Genomic DNA, 14,653 nt, shown 5'->3' with positions numbered 1-14,653 from the left:
AACTGTGAATATTTGATGCTGAGGGCAGGGCTTGTGTCTAGGCCAATGCTGAAAATGGCTGGGGGGCACAGTCCTGGGCACAAAGCGCTTGTTTACAGTCCTCTCAGCTCAGCGCAGCATGTTCCTGGCCCTGGCTCTGGGGACCTGGAGCCGCAGACCTATACCAATTAACACCCGAGAAATCCTGTGGTTCATCCCAGCCTGACACAACTCCACCTCAGCTGAAAGCAGACCTGCCCGACTGTCCGTCCCGAGACCTCAAGGACCTGGGTGGAGCATGCTTGTGCCTCCACCCAGGGGAAGTAGAAGCTCAAGGCAGCTGTCTTCAACTGTCCTTTATTCAAAGTGGATACTGGGCAAGATTTTGAAAGGCAAGGCCTTGGTGGAGCCTCAAGATATAGGAGGAGGCACACAGCTCTCAGTCTACCCCGGCACCTACAGTCCGGCAGCCTGGTGACACGTATGCTCTGTATCGTTCCACTGGTCCTGGGTCCTATCGGGAAGTCAGGCAGTGAGAGCAGGAAAACCTGGCTTGCTAGTGCCTGCTGTCTCTGCCTGGGCTACTGAGTGACTTTCAACAGGAAAAGCTACCAGACCCTGCCTGTTGTGCCCTTCTTGGTTCAAGTGTGGCTGGAAGACCTGGGCCTACACGCAGCTTGTTGCCTTTGGGTCCCAGCTGCTAGGAGACAGAAGGATGGTAAGTCTGACACAGTTAAGCCACCAGAGGACAGAGAAACACTCAGTCTGCTGGATTTACCAAAGGTGGTTTATTGCTGTTAATGAGCCCTGTGATAGCCAAGGGCCAGCTGTGGACCAAGAGCAACTGTAGGCTGGTGATTGTCCCTTGGTCCACAGAACTGCCTGCCCAGTCAAGGGCAGGCTGTCAGACAAACTGGCTGAGACCCAGCAGAGATAAATGATGCTACTGCAGATCATTTCCACCTCCCCAAATCCCATATCCCTAGATAAAAAGGAAAATGCTATAAGCACTCAACTAAAATCTGTCTTGGACCCTCTGTTTCACTGAGCACCCCAAGCACGTCATGCAGCTCCGCAACAAGCTGGAGCCCCAGCACTAAGGGGTGCACGCTTGCCCCTGCACTGCAGTGAGACTGAGGCGGGGGAGCCAGCCCAGGGGCCCTCTGAGCTGTGGTTAGTCCTGCTGGACATAGCAGTGCCCCAGCAGCTGTGGCCCTCACAGATTCTTCTGGAAGACTCGGTGTAGGTTCTGGGCCAGGACATCTGTCTCCTCATAGCCCTCACAGCTTTGCTGCCAGCTCTCTGGCACCTGATCCATCCCATAGTAAGCACCAGCAATGGCCCCAGCCATGGTGGCAATGGTGTCTGTGTCCCCACCAAGCGAGATAGAATAGATGAGAGTCCTTTGGAGGCTGTTGAAGGCAGAAGGGATCTCGGGGTCAGGCTCCATGCAGCGCAGGAAGCAGTAGATAGCGGTGGGCACAGATTCAAAGGCGGCAATGCCATTCCCTGTGGGGAAGCCGGAGCATAGGAAACTGACCTGCCCCATCCCCGCCACCAGGCTTCCTACCATTTGCTACAGGTCAATAGTCTCAGCTCCATGCAGGACTGGGATTAAGATCATAGGCTACAAAGTTAAACTACCTGGGTTGAAATCCTGCCTCCCCCAGGACTGCTTTGTGCCTGGGAAAGTTACATAATCACTAAGATTCCTATCCTTGGCCTTGACTCCCCAGTGTAGAGTGAGTAAAGTTAGTCGCTCTCTCCCAGGCCTGTTATGAGGATGATGGAAGGTCTTGTTGTGAGGCATTTTATGTGGTGCCTAATATACAGTAGCCTAAGTAATCAAACATCTGTAATCACATTAACTGTAAAAACTGGCAACCAGCTGCTACAGCTGCGGACGCAGTGTGGTGCTGCAGTTAAAGGAGGAAGGTGCTAGGCTCACAACCCTGCCAGGGACCCTTCAGAAAGTCACAGCAGCCCAGGGCTAACCTGATGGCAGGCTTGGGTCTATGTTCTCCTCTCTACTGAGCCTAAGGCTGGCCTCAAAAGATGATGGGTGTGGAGAATAAATCTACCTACCTAGCTCAGACACCACTTCCTCTCGAGTCACCGAGTCCTGGTCTAGAAGCTCTCCAACCTTCTTCAGGCGGCTGGAATATGGACGTTCTTCCATACCCAACCTATGAGTTTGGGGGAGATTTCAGGGAGGTCAGAGCCAGCAGAGTGGAGACAGTGGGCAGGGAAAAAAAACTTCAGTAAGAGCGAGCAGGGGTCAGGCTTCCTCCCAGATACAGATATCCTTAAAAAGGGGGAAGAGTCCCAAATGTGAGCCATTTTATTCTCTGAGTGATGAGAGCCTTGAAACCCAGCCAAGGCAAAGGGGTCTCTTCCCACCCCACCTTAGGTGGGGTACACAGTGGGACGAAGGCAGCTTTTGCTTTGCAGTGATGCCAGAGCCCCCGACCCACCATGTGCATACACAGCCCCGCCCACAGCCCATACTCACTCTCTGGCATCCAGGACAGCCTGGGCATCCCCCTCCAGCTCCTCCATGTGGCCCAGGAGCTGCTCGAGGAAGTGCTCGCTGGAGGACTCACCCTGCAGAGCCAGGTGCACAGCCAGAGCCTGCAGGATGGCACCATTGTAACCCAGGGAGGAGGCATGGGTCAGCTGGGCTGAGAGACGGGCAAACTAGAAAGAGGAGGACCTGCTGTCACGACATATGCACTCTGCAGATGAAGCAGGGGATTCTGGGAGCCCGCCCACCTCAATACCTTCTGCACATCCTGGACACTGCTGTAAGCCAGGGGGATGCCTGCTACCCGCATGGCACCCCCATTGCCATAGGAGCCCTTCCCATTGAACTGGGCCCTGGCAGGCTCATAGACGTCATGGCACTTGGGGCTCAGGAGCTTCTTGAAAACGGTGATGACTCCGGCTCCATAACCTCTGTCAGGGTCTTTCTTGTACTCCTGGGCAAACCTGGGAGCAGGGGGAGGCAGAACTGAGGTTTCAAGAATGCCTTTCAGGAACAGGGAAGTCTGGTTTGGAAAAAGAGGCAGTTTTGGGGACCCAAGGTACCTGTCCCAGCAGTGCCATCATTTTGAGCTTGGGAAGCTGCATCAGCCTAAGAAACAGGGCCTTGTTGAAGGCAGGGGCCCAAGCATGCAGACACCAGTCCTCTGTCCAGGGCACAGTACCTACCACCTGGCTGGCCTCACCCCAGTCCCATCCCCTCACCTGTGAGCCATGTCCACCTCGTCAAAGGCCTCCTTGGCCAGCAGGGACTGCACAAGGGCCCTGGCCATGGCTGTGTCGTCGGTGTAGTACAATGCTTCTGCGGGGAGAGGGTGGGCGTGAGAGCAAGGTGCAGGACTCTGAGGTGATGGCTTACGCTTGGTCCTCTTAAAGGTACCACATCTACCATGAGCTCAGGTCAGCCTCTGACTTAAGGCTCCATGGCTGTAGGAATCCTTAAGATTTCCAGCAATTCTTATTACAAATCAGGCATGACATCCTGCTAATATAATATCTAAAGGAAAACTTTCCAGCCTTTTTTTGTGGCTATCACAAAAGCTCATCTTAATATGACCTGCTTAGCTCCAGTGCAAGCTGCACACGTAGCCGCAACATTCCTCCTCCTGATCAGATCACCACCTTCCTTCTCCCACTCTCCTGCTCAACATGGCTGGCTTCAGTGGTCTTGGCATTCAAAGCTGTCCCCAGCCCGGCTCCTTCCATCTTCACTCACCTTCTACCCCACTGTTTCCCTCATACCCTCAAAAGCGATCCTGGAGCTTGGATCAGGTTCCTCCCAGCCGGGGCTTCTCCCAACCCCGTACTCCATGCTATCTCTTGTCCTTCTGGCTGCCAGGGAGCACTGCTCTGGCATTTCTGCATGCCACACTTGAATAGGCTCAGGAGAAACCTTGGCCTTGAGGCAAGACAGTTAGTTACAGACTGTGAAGCAAACTCCCTAGTGCGTCCTCTTCCCATCTCGCACACCCCAGATCAGCCCTTAGGGTGTCTACCCTAGGTCCCAAACTCTTCCCCTCCTACTCACTGGGAGTGTGGGCCATCTCCTCCCCTGCTGCCCTCTGCAGGCTTCCTCAGGGTGAAGGTCACCCCCTTCCTGGAGGCCTTGTGCTTCCTTTATCCCTTCTCCCTGTGTGGTGGTTCAGCATCTACTTGCTCCATGGTCACTGTATCCTGTTCCTCTCTAGGAAGCCACTTTCATCCACTATCAGTCAAGCAGCTTGAGGACAGCACTGACTCCCCACTTGCTTTATCAAACAGCACACCTCCTGGGGCGGGGGGAGGGGGGTATGGACGCAGGACCTGAGCCAGGCCAGGGAGGTTTGATTTAAGACTTTTCTTGGCCTCAGCAAAGAGAAATTCCTCAGCTGGAGCTTCAGGGGGTACTCCAGGATAAGGGGTCGTGGAGTAAATGGAGCCCACCCAAAGAAGGCAGATCTGGGGGCTGGGGATTTAGCTCAGCGGCATAAGCACCTGCCTTGCAAGCAGGCGGTCATGAGTTCGATCCCTGGTACCGATAAAAAACGAAAAAGACAAAAAAAAAAAAAAAAAAAAAAAAAAAAGAAGGCAGATCTGAGCAATGGAGAGGAACCCAGCCCGCAGCAGACAGCCTGAAACCCCGTATTCAGCTCTGAGGCCATACCTACTACCTCTGGGCTTCTCAAGTCATATCAGCTAATGTGTTTAATTTTGGTTTTGGCCATGTGAAATCGGGTTTCCTGTCACTTACATTTAAAGGACCCTAAAACATCTCTCCACTTAAAACACTTTTTTCTTATCTTATCATAAAACCAACAGTGAAACAAAAACCCATCCCACCATCATGTGTTCAACCGCAGTCAATCTCACTCCTTCCCTTCACACCAACCACCCTATGTCCTCCTTTTCTATCTCTTCCTTAACTCCCTGGAAATGAATCCAGATTTTCCTCTACTTGCCTTCAGCATGACCACAGGCGACCAGTGTCTTCACCTTGAAATTCTGTTCTCACATTTGGTTGATAACCCTCCTGCTTCTCCTCCTGTCACACGTTTCCTTCCCTAGCTCCCCTCCAGTCCCATGTGCCCGGCACGCACGAGTGCTCATCAGGGTTTTGACGACCGCCCCCTTCCTTAGTATTCCAGGTGACTGCCCGGGGCAGCGGAGACGGCGTGTAAAGGCCAGTGACTGCACTGGCGAAGGGCTGGGCAGAGAACTATGGTGAGCGGGACCAAAAAGGGAAAGCAAGACCAAGAAGCAGCAAGAGAGGCAGGTGAGAGCTGCCAGGTGGGCCGCGCTGCGGGGTCGCTGGGTCGCGCGCGGAGAAGCTCTCAGCCCGCTACGTGGGGCATGGGCGGGAAACACGCGCGAGCGGCGGCGGGGGGCGCCAACATCGGCCAGAGCAGCACGGCCGAGCTGGGGGAAAGTAGAGGCGAGACGCGCGGAGACGAAGCGCGGACCGCCCACGCCCGTGTCCTGGGTGTCCTCAGCCGTGGGGTCTCCGCGCCCCCGAGACCACGTCGCTCTCAGCCCGGGGTCACGGCCCGCCCGCTGCCGAGGGGCCCGCCCACCTGTCCGCGCGCTGCCCGGCGTGCCGGGGTCGGGCTCCAGGCTCTGGACGTGACGCAGGACTGACGTGAGGCTGACGGTGTCGTGCGCCTCGTAGATGGCGCCCACGCAGTCCCCCAGCAGTGCTCCCGCAAGGCAGCCTCGGAAGCGCGAGAGGGAGCGGGCTGCCCCGGCCCCACCGCCGCCCGCAGCAGTCATCGCCGCAGCCGCTGCGGCCGCCATCCGCGCGCAGCCCGATTGCCACTTCCGGCGGCGGCGCCGCGTCCCCACAGCGCCCCCTAGTGCCTCGGAGCTTCCGCGCCACTACCGTCCTACAGCGCCGCCCCGCGGCTTGGAGTTGCTGCTCCGCGCAGTGCCACTAGCCTTGCTTTTGTCCCTTCTCCCACGTGTTAACAGCGTCACCATGTGGCAGGCGGTTACCAAGTCAAACCAGGAAGTCATTCGAGGCCGCTGTGGGTTGCGGGGGAGCACTTCGGCCTCTGTACCCCCACCCCCGGGCTCTTGACATCACTCTGGTCTGGGTTTCTCTGAAGCCATTCCCCTGTGAGCATAGGCTAGAGCCTCCCCTGAGGATCAAAGGGCAGGCAAGGAGCAGAGCTGGGCAAAGGGAGAGGGACGGAATCTGGTTTGGAGCCTGGAATTTGAGATCTTGACTTCTCCGTCCACCACCAGAGGTGGGGGATCCCGCTGCTCCGCGGAGATCAAGCACCCCCTTGCTCCTACCTTCAGAACAGACTGGCCTGAGAACCTTCACGTTTATTAGATTCATCACCTCCTTAAGTCCCTCCTTTCCCTCCCAACCTTCCACTCTTTCCTCAACGCGCCCACCATTAGGCCAGCTCCAACTGGCAGCGCTTCAGTGGGCTCAGTGTGCGGTTCGTGGTGCGGGTGAAGGTATCCACCTGGGGCACAAACTTCTCGGCCGGGACCATCAGCTTGCGGCGCGTGTCCATACACTTGGTGTCCAAAAGCATGGAGTTAGCCTTGCAGGCAATGTCAGCCTGCAGCCGGGCCAGGTGCTTGTACAGAGCATCCAGAGCATCCCTAGGGTGGGGGGCAGGTATTAACAGCCCAGCACTGTTGCACCTAGAATTCTGGGCTGACTCACCAGTATAATGCCCAGGGGAACCAGCAAGCAGCAGGAGACCCACCTGGTGGGTGGTGTCTCCCCACCCCTCCTGCCCACTCCCCAAACCTACTGTGCTTGTGCCAGCTTCTGCTTCAAGACAGCAATAGTTGCCTCTAACTGGTGAACCTCATCAGTGAGGCCATACTGTGCCTGGAAGGGCAAGGTGGGGGCTCCGGGTCAGCCATGCTGTCCTCTAACTCTCAGGCCTGAGGGCTGCCCTAGGCCAGCATCATTGCTCCACCAGGAATATGAGCTGAGAGGTGATTGCAAGGACATCTTGGCAACAGGCTTGTGCACCCCCTGGGAGGACCTTGCACCTGGTCTCGGCAGAGCTCCACATTGGGCCGGTAGGTTCTGGACTCCAGGCGAGTATGGCAGAGCTTCAGGTTCTGCATCTTTCTGGAAAGATCCTTCTCCAGATGCCGGATGTCCTCCTCCAGCTCGGCAATCTCCTCCAAAGTCTGCAGGGGACAGAGTGACTATCGGGACTTTTTCTGGAGCACCCAGTCCAGAGCCTCCTGGCAAGACATCGGGAAGCTGGCCCCACGGGAGGGCTTATTTACATTCTTCTCTTGCCACTTCAGCTCACTGTACACACTCTCCATCTCCCGAAGCCGCTTCCTGAAGGCAAATTCCGTGGCCACCCTCTGGGCTTCCAGTTCATTTTTGGTCTGTAGGACAAGGAGGAAGCCAAGCAAGGGGAGAGCCTGAAGTCCTGGCCTCAAGAGGATGCTGCTTAAGTGAGGGGTGGGGTGTCACGTGGCCAACCAGAAAAGAAGGCTACCGGCAGAGTGCACTCTGCTGGCCTTGGAGGATGGGCTGCAGGGCTCTGGTCACCTCAGCAAGAGTTAGGTTGATGGCCTCCCTCAGCTCGGTGGCTGCTTTCATTTCAGCCTCTGCTCGGTTTTTGTTGAACTGACTGAAGTCATCCCACTCCCGAAGTGTGGTGGAGCTGCAAGTGGCCAGAAATAAGGGGTTTGCAGGGTATGGCTGATGAGAGGAGGAAGAGAGTAACTGAAATATTCTTCTTACCCATTGGGGACACGTGTGGGGTTGACCTTCAGAGAGATGTTTGGGGACACGAGGTTGAGTGAGAGACAGCCTCTGTCGATTTCCAGTGTCTCCATTTTGCCTCGATGGTCAGAGCTGAGCTGGTGTCGGACTTCCTGCAGGAGGCTACAGAAAGACTGGTGTCACCAGGAGCCAGTACTTAAGCCCTTAGATGTCACCTGCATTGTGCAGAGGGACATTAAGGAATGGGAAGCAGAAGACAGTGGACTGTTCCTGTAGCTGAGATGAAGACCTTGCATAGTCGGGCAAAGTTTCCACAGGTGAAAATACAGCAGCTGTGTGCTCATAAACACGCGTGGGGCTCAAGTATGTGGCTATACTAAGTTTCACACCGGAAGGTACTCAGGAGTGGTAGCAAGAGGGCTTTGGTTAGCTGGAGTGGTGCACACCTGTAATCCTAGCATTGCCAAGCTGAGGCAGGAAGATCACTGTGAATTTGAGGCCAGCCTGGGCTCCATAGTGAGTTCAAGGTCAGCCTGAACTGCATTGTGAGACTCTTGCTCAAAAAATAAAAAAATCAAAATACATACAAGAAGGCTTTGGCTACCATGCTTTTAAGTAGGAATGGCTGCTTACAACAGGGTCAGACAGGCCAGGAGCGGTGACTCATACCTGTAATCGCAGCACTCAGGAAGCTGAGGCAGGAGGATCACTGTGAGTTCAAGACTAGCCTGGGCTAAAGTGAGCTCACGGTCAGCCTGAACTGCATTATTTGTGTGTGTGTGTGTGTGTGTGTGTGTCTGTGTGTGTCTTTCTCAAAAAGACAAACAAAAACAAAAACAAAAATGAATAAGGTCCTGGCAAGTATTCTGAGACAATGGCTAGGCAGAGTAGTTTCCACGACAAACACAGAAGGGACAAAAACAAGCCATATATGCGTTACCCACAAAACCTGTGTTCCACATTCAAAACACAAAGCCTTCAAGAGGCAGGGAACGTTAATGTGACTGTCTCCGTCTCACCAGAGCTGCTCGAATGCCTGGCTGATCTTCTGTTGCAAGGCCTTCTTGGTGGCCTCGATGACTTCCACCTCTTTGTGCAGCTCATTCTCCACAGGGTCCTGCACCACATCAATGTCCCGCCGACTCTCCCGCAGGGTCAGGCACTCAATGGCTACGTCCAAAGGCAGGTTCTTGGCCTGCAGGTTTTGCTCTGCTGAGTCCTTCATCTAGAAGAGAGGGACCAGGGGACTAGTGAAGTCGCACACTGGAAGGTCAGTTTTTTTTTTTTTTTTTTTTGTCTTTTTCATTTTTATCGGTACCAGGGATCGAACTCACGACCGCCTGCTTGCAAGGCAGGTGCTTATGCCACTGAGCTAAATCCCCAGCCCCTGGAAGGTCACTTTTAAACCTGCTTTAGCAGAAGGGCCCATGAGTGACCCAATGGCCATGCCAATGCCCTTCATGTCCCTTTAAGGGTTCCCAGGCCCAGAAGTGGGTAAGAGGGTTGATCTTTGCAGCAGTGTTCTGGCACCAGCCCTGGCTCCCTGCCTGTGTCAGGGCATCAATCTCAGCATCCAGGTCAGTGAGACACTTGTCCAACATCTCCTTCCACCGGTTGACAGTATCAATCCTCTCTGCCAGTCGAGTCCTGTTGTCATGTTCATCCCAAATGGTCTGGAAGAGACAGAGACAGATAAGAGGGTGTCTGAGGTTGAGGGCTGCCCCTTGCCACCACCACCCCCAGCTGGACTCAGGCCTTCAACCTGGTTGTTGGTCTCATTGCGAAGGACCCGGGCCTCCTGGCGGATTTGATGGGAAGCATCTCGCTGCCGCTCCGCATTGGTGGACAACAGGTAGCTATTGGTGTGCCAGTCGGGCAGCCGGAAGCGCTGACTGGGCTTGACACTCAGCGTGGCCATGATGCAGGCCCAAAGGCCGGGACCCCTGAGGCCTGTTTCCAGAAACTTCCTGTGGCGGGAAAACAGCATGGAAGAGGACTTTCGGAGGGCTGTCTCCCGGTTTAAATGCCCCCTCCAAGGGCCTTCCCTGTCTGTTGGGGGCTGCGCTTCTTCCGGCAGAAAGGCTGCTGGGCAAAAAGTCCCTGCTGGGCTCAGCTTTGTGTCAGCTTTAGCTAAGTTTCCTCCTGCTGTCCATCGCCTGTGGCATAATAGAATCCTTGGGTGTGTGTGTACCTCGCCCCTGCGCGTGCCCGGCAGGGAAAACAGCCCTAATCCAGTTTCGGCCCTGATCTCCAGCTCCACAGTTTGCTTTCTTCCCTTCTTCCCCTGGCTGCAGGCCAGGCCCTGGGGGACCCGGGGAACAGTGTTCTCTGGCTAGCAGTCCCGGGGCTGTAGGCGGGGAAGGGCTGTGCGCTGTCCGCCCTGGCCTCTGGGTTGTAGGAGCTGGGCCAGGTGTTACCCAAGTGGAAGGAGCTAAGGTCACTCAGTGCCTGGCCGCGACCCTGCCCTGCGCAGGATCCCGTTTGGGTTTCACTCAGTACTGGGTCCTCGCGCGGAGGCAGGAGAGTGGGCCTCACTCTGTGCACCCACCGCCTGGCGGTCCACGCCTCTCACCTCCTTTCTCTGCTGGCCGCTGGGTCCCCCCTTGCCGAACGCCTCTGTTGTTTGGACCTCCGGTTGCTAGGCAACCACCCCTTCTCGCTGTGTTCCACTGCGCTGGCTCAGGCGCTGTCTGGCAGCCTGCAGGCAGCAGGTGAGCCAGGGGACTTGGGGTTCGCAAGCTGAGCAGAGATCCCCGACCCACCGGCTCCACCGGTGCTGGGAATTGAACCGAGGGCCTCTCACAGGCCAGACAAGCGATCTGTCATTCAAATACATGCCTGAACCCGAACGTATAAATTTTAATCAACTTATTCACTGAAAAGATAAAAAATATGAAGCTGGGCGGGATACTTATGATTGAACCCACCCCATAGCGACATAACGAGACAGTGTCTAAAATTAAAAAAAGGACTGGATTTGTAACAGTGCAAATACCCTAGGTTCAATCCCCAGTGCCACAAAAACAAACAGACCAAAACAAACAAACATACACGTACATAGACAAAATAAACGTCTCCCCATCAGGCTTACTCCTCTTCCAGGTCTCCTTCCAGAAATGGATATAAATTTAACACTATCATTTATAATATAAATTGACATAAGTCTGACACACATTCCTTTGCCCCTGTCTTGTTCAACAGTGTGACCCATGTCCTTGAAGTCATAAAAAAATGATGTGCATTTTTGGAGAGGGCACTACTCAGGGAGAGAACACACATATTAGAAGGCACTGCTCAAAATCTAATCATTTCTTTATAAAAAAAAAAAAGAGAGAGAAAGAAAAAGAAAATGTAACCGTGTCTTATATTCCTGTAGTGTTGTGGACATCAGAAAAACATTAATATCTGATATGCACAACGAATAGGGACAGTCTCATTTTTCTAGCTTTCTTAACATTGGGGAGGAAACTCTGGTGCAGCTGATCTCCAAGTCTCGGCCCCTTGGCTGCAGCCCACACTGTCTGTGGTGGTGGCACTGGAAACTGAGCCAGGATTGGGGGCCTGGTGCCTGGTGCAGTCCTGAGGTGCTTTGCTGAGTATCCTCTCTCAGTGTTGCTATTTTTGTTTGATAGGTAAGAAACTGAGGCACAGGGCAGTCAAGAGCATACCCAAAGTCACACCACTAAGAAATGGCAGAGCCTGACTCATGCCCAGCCAGTCTGCCCCAGTGGCAAAACTCAGTTTTGATGAGTGGGGATAAAGAGAGGTGCAGGAAGAGCCCCTAGTTTAAAGCCTTCAGTGATAGGAAAGGGGGAAAGAGAGATCCAGGGCTTGCTAGGCCTTGTGGTGAGTCCACGTACTGTCCAGCAGCCAGCAGCAAGCCTGAAGCTGAGCTGCAAGACAAGCTGGTATAGTGGTGTCCATCTGTGACCCTTGCACTCCAGGAGGCAGAAGACTACAAGGCCTAGCACATCCTGGGTAGTTCAGTGGGTGACGTAGCAGTGCCCGGTCTGCAAAACGAGCCAAAACCAAAACCCAAAGAAACAAACAGTGTGGAAGGTTGTGGATGTAGTTTAGTGAAAAGACCCTAGGTTCAGAATCCAATGCCTGAAAAAATGTGGATCCATACTTTTTTTTTTTTTTACTGTACTGGGGATTGAACCCAGGGCCTTCACATCGAGCTACCTTCCTAGTCCTTTTATTTTTTTTTTATTTTCAGACAGGGTCTCGCTAAGAGACCCTCTTAATTGTTCAGGCTGGGTTGAACTTGTGAAGGGAAAGTATTTTAATAGAAAAAAATACAAGAAAAGTGCTACTCTGTAGATGCATTGGAAAGATGCTTATAGACTGTAGAATTTATAGAAGTAAAACCACAGGGAAACAAATATCTTTCTTCCACAGATAAAACTGAACACTTTGGTCCCTTTCATAATATTTTACAAATATTGCAAAACTGATCTTTTCCTGGCATGAACAGAGTAACCTAATTAACCTCCTAAATACCTATCTGCAGTGTATGCAAATATCAGCAGTCAGGAAGTCTGTCAAAGGATCAGACAGCTGAACCATGAAAGTCATGTTCTAGTAAGTATGGAAACAAAGCAAACACCAAGATATGTGTACCTTACCACCCCAGAACAAAACAAACAAAAACCCCCACACTGGAGCTTACCTCAGTACTACATTTCCAGGACTATATTTCCGATGCTTCTGCGTTCTGGTCTTAGCAACTTTTCTTCTGAAACAAGTTCCAAGCGTTAGTGCTCTGAGCGCTACTGTAATTGGCAATTTGATATAGACAGAAAGCAGGACAGAGGAGGGACACAATAGGAGGCAGGCAGATCTTTTTCAAATGGCTGGGGAAACAGAGAGGGAAGGGAAGAGGATGGGGAAAAAAAGGAAAGTTTTTGCAAACGGAAGGGAACCAAGAGCTGGAAAGAGCAGGGAAGAAGTGGGTGGGGGCAGGAGACAAAAAAAAAAAAATTAAGAAGTATTATGTGCCTGCACTAACTCCCCATGATAATGGTGGTCATTATGTACTAATCAAAAAAATTTTAGACCTTGGCAGTTTGTTCTGTCCATCTCAGGACTGTTTTTTTTTTTTTGGAAACAGGGTCTCAGTTGCCAAGGTTGGCCTCAAACTCTTGGTGTTGGGAGCCACCACATTGCCGAGCCGCCGCATATAGCGATCATGCAGCCTGTGGTAAAGAGCAAAGCCTGAGTTAGATTACCCCTCCCATCGAGCACGTTAGTTTCCTGCTTACCGCGTAAACAACCCGCTCAATAATATGTTAGCCAATCAGCTTGCCTTGCTTACTTTAATATGACTGGACACTGTATCCGTATATATACTGGTGCCACCCCTGGGGGGAAGTAGAAGCCCGGAAGGAGCCGCGGAGAGCGGACCGGTAGAGGCTTCGGAGCGAAGCACGGAAGGAGCCGCGGGGAGCGGACCAGAGGAGGCTTCGGCTGGGAGCGATCCCAGGGCAGGCTGTACGGAGAGAAAATAAAAGAAAAGGTTGTCCACTGCCAGACTTTGTCGTGTGTCCTTCCTGCCGGCCGGGAGCGACATCGACATCTTGGCATTTTTTTGGTGGGGTGGTACTGTACCAGGGAACGAACTTACCACCATGCACTTGCCAGGCAGGTGCTTATGCCGCTGAGCTAAATCCCCAGTCAACTCTTGGCATTCTTGCCTCAGCCTCCTAAGTCTGGGACTACAGAAGAGTGCGACCCTGACCAGCTCTGACCATTTCCAGTATCTAGGTTGGACTGCTTCAGAGCAGCGACTAATCTCCCCCAGGGAGCACATCCTGGAAGGAATCTCATGTTTACTGGTAACCACGTTTCACCACTGAGGTACCCTGAGTCCAGCTGCTGGAGACAGTTGTCATCCCTGAGAGTGAGTGGCCATGGCCATGGCCCTGGAGAGTGTGCTCCACCCCACGGTGGCCTCGAAGGAATGCGGATAGAGCACTGTGAGGCTGCCAGATCCTCTCATTTTTGAAGAGAAGACAAAAACTGTGAGATCTTTTTTTTTTTTGTGTGTGTGTGTGTGTCTTTTTGAGACAGGGTCTCACTCTGCAGTTCAGGCTGACCTTGGGCTCACTTTGTAGCCCAGGCTGGTCTCGAACTTGCAGTGATCCACCTGCCTCAGGCCTCCCAAGTGCTGGGATTACAGGAGTGCGCCACCACATTCAGTGAGATCTTTCAATTTTTAAAATGACAGACATCAGTCGTGGTGGAGCATGCCAGTCATTCTAGCACTGAGGCAGGATGGTCACCAGGAGTCCATTCAAGGACATCCTGGGTCACTGAGTTCACACTCAGTCTGAACTACACACTGAGACCCTGTCTCAAAGAGGAAAAAAAAAAAGGCAAAACAAAATGACAGGAATTATTTTGAACATCAAAGATCATTTGAAATTGGCTAAACTTGGCCTGCCAACTTGACTTTTTTTTGAAAATCCAACAACTTCAATTATGAAATGAAGTGGAACATAGTTGAAATTATATAGTTAAGAGGGTTGAGAGCTTGTTTCTAAAATCTTAGTCTAATGTTTTAATTGCTGGCCATTAGAGAAATGCAGATTAAAACAACACTGAGCTCCCATCTCTGTCCAGAAAGAATGGCTGTCATCAAGAAACCACATAATAACAAATGCTGCTGAGGCTGTGGTGAAGGAGCCCTCCTATATGGTGGTGAGGGTGTAAACTAGGATAGCCATTATGCAAATCGATATGGAGAAGCCTCGAAAAGCTAAAAATAGAAATTCCATTTGACGGGCTATTCCCCTTATGTATCTTCCTGAAAGTTAAAGACATCATATTATAGTGTTACATGCATGCTCATGTTTATAGCTGCACACTCATAATAGTGCAGATGTTGCATGCCTGTAATGTCAGCACTTGGGAGGCTGAGGCAGGAGGATCACTGTCAAT

The 14,653-nt window shown here is 52.7% G+C and overlaps 2 protein-coding genes and 1 long non-coding RNA gene across 5 annotated transcripts; 1 reads left to right on the top strand and 2 right to left on the bottom strand.

The window, feature by feature from the left end:
- Positions 1-748: 748 nt before the first annotated feature.
- Positions 749-5,824, bottom strand: Adprs (ADP-ribosylserine hydrolase). The gene is made up of 6 exons (XM_003471483.5): positions 5,571-5,824; positions 3,226-3,322; positions 2,760-2,967; positions 2,492-2,676; positions 2,065-2,165; positions 749-1,488 (listed from the first exon to the last, which is right to left on the bottom strand). Exons 1-6 carry the CDS (start codon positions 5,788-5,790, stop codon positions 1,196-1,198), a joined length of 1,104 nt encoding a protein of 367 aa, XP_003471531.1. The 5' UTR covers positions 5,791-5,824; the 3' UTR covers positions 749-1,195.
- Positions 4,593-13,243, top strand: LOC134472997 (uncharacterized). Its single transcript, XR_010043078.1, has 2 exons — positions 4,593-5,272; positions 12,825-13,243. It is a non-coding gene; the product is annotated as an uncharacterized LOC134472997 (long non-coding RNA).
- Tekt2 (tektin 2) lies at positions 6,305-11,096 on the bottom strand. Of its 3 annotated transcripts, none has more exons than XM_013154134.3 (10): positions 10,284-11,096; positions 9,474-9,678; positions 9,259-9,384; positions 8,731-8,936; positions 7,730-7,873; positions 7,535-7,649; positions 7,261-7,368; positions 7,015-7,158; positions 6,768-6,847; positions 6,305-6,612 (listed from the first exon to the last, which is right to left on the bottom strand). In XM_013154134.3, exons 2-10 carry the CDS (start codon positions 9,627-9,629, stop codon positions 6,399-6,401), a joined length of 1,293 nt encoding a protein of 430 aa, XP_013009588.1. In that variant the 5' UTR covers positions 9,630-9,678; positions 10,284-11,096; the 3' UTR covers positions 6,305-6,398. The 3 variants fall into 3 exon arrangements, with proteins under 3 accessions (XP_013009588.1, XP_023421396.1, XP_003471408.3); XM_023565628.2 differs by lacking the exon at positions 10,284-11,096 and adding an exon at positions 9,903-10,251; XM_003471360.5 differs by lacking the exon at positions 10,284-11,096 and having other exon boundaries at positions 9,474-9,896.
- Positions 13,244-14,653: the final 1,410 nt, after the last annotated feature.

The sequence above is a fragment of the Cavia porcellus genome, unplaced genomic scaffold, assembly GCF_034190915.1.
Source record: "Cavia porcellus strain 051 isolate PalLab524CR breed Dunkin Hartley unplaced genomic scaffold, mCavPor4.1 scaffold_25, whole genome shotgun sequence".
NCBI classification, from domain to species: Eukaryota; Metazoa; Chordata; class Mammalia; order Rodentia; family Caviidae; genus Cavia; species Cavia porcellus.
This window is presented reverse-complemented; position numbering and strand designations above follow the sequence as displayed.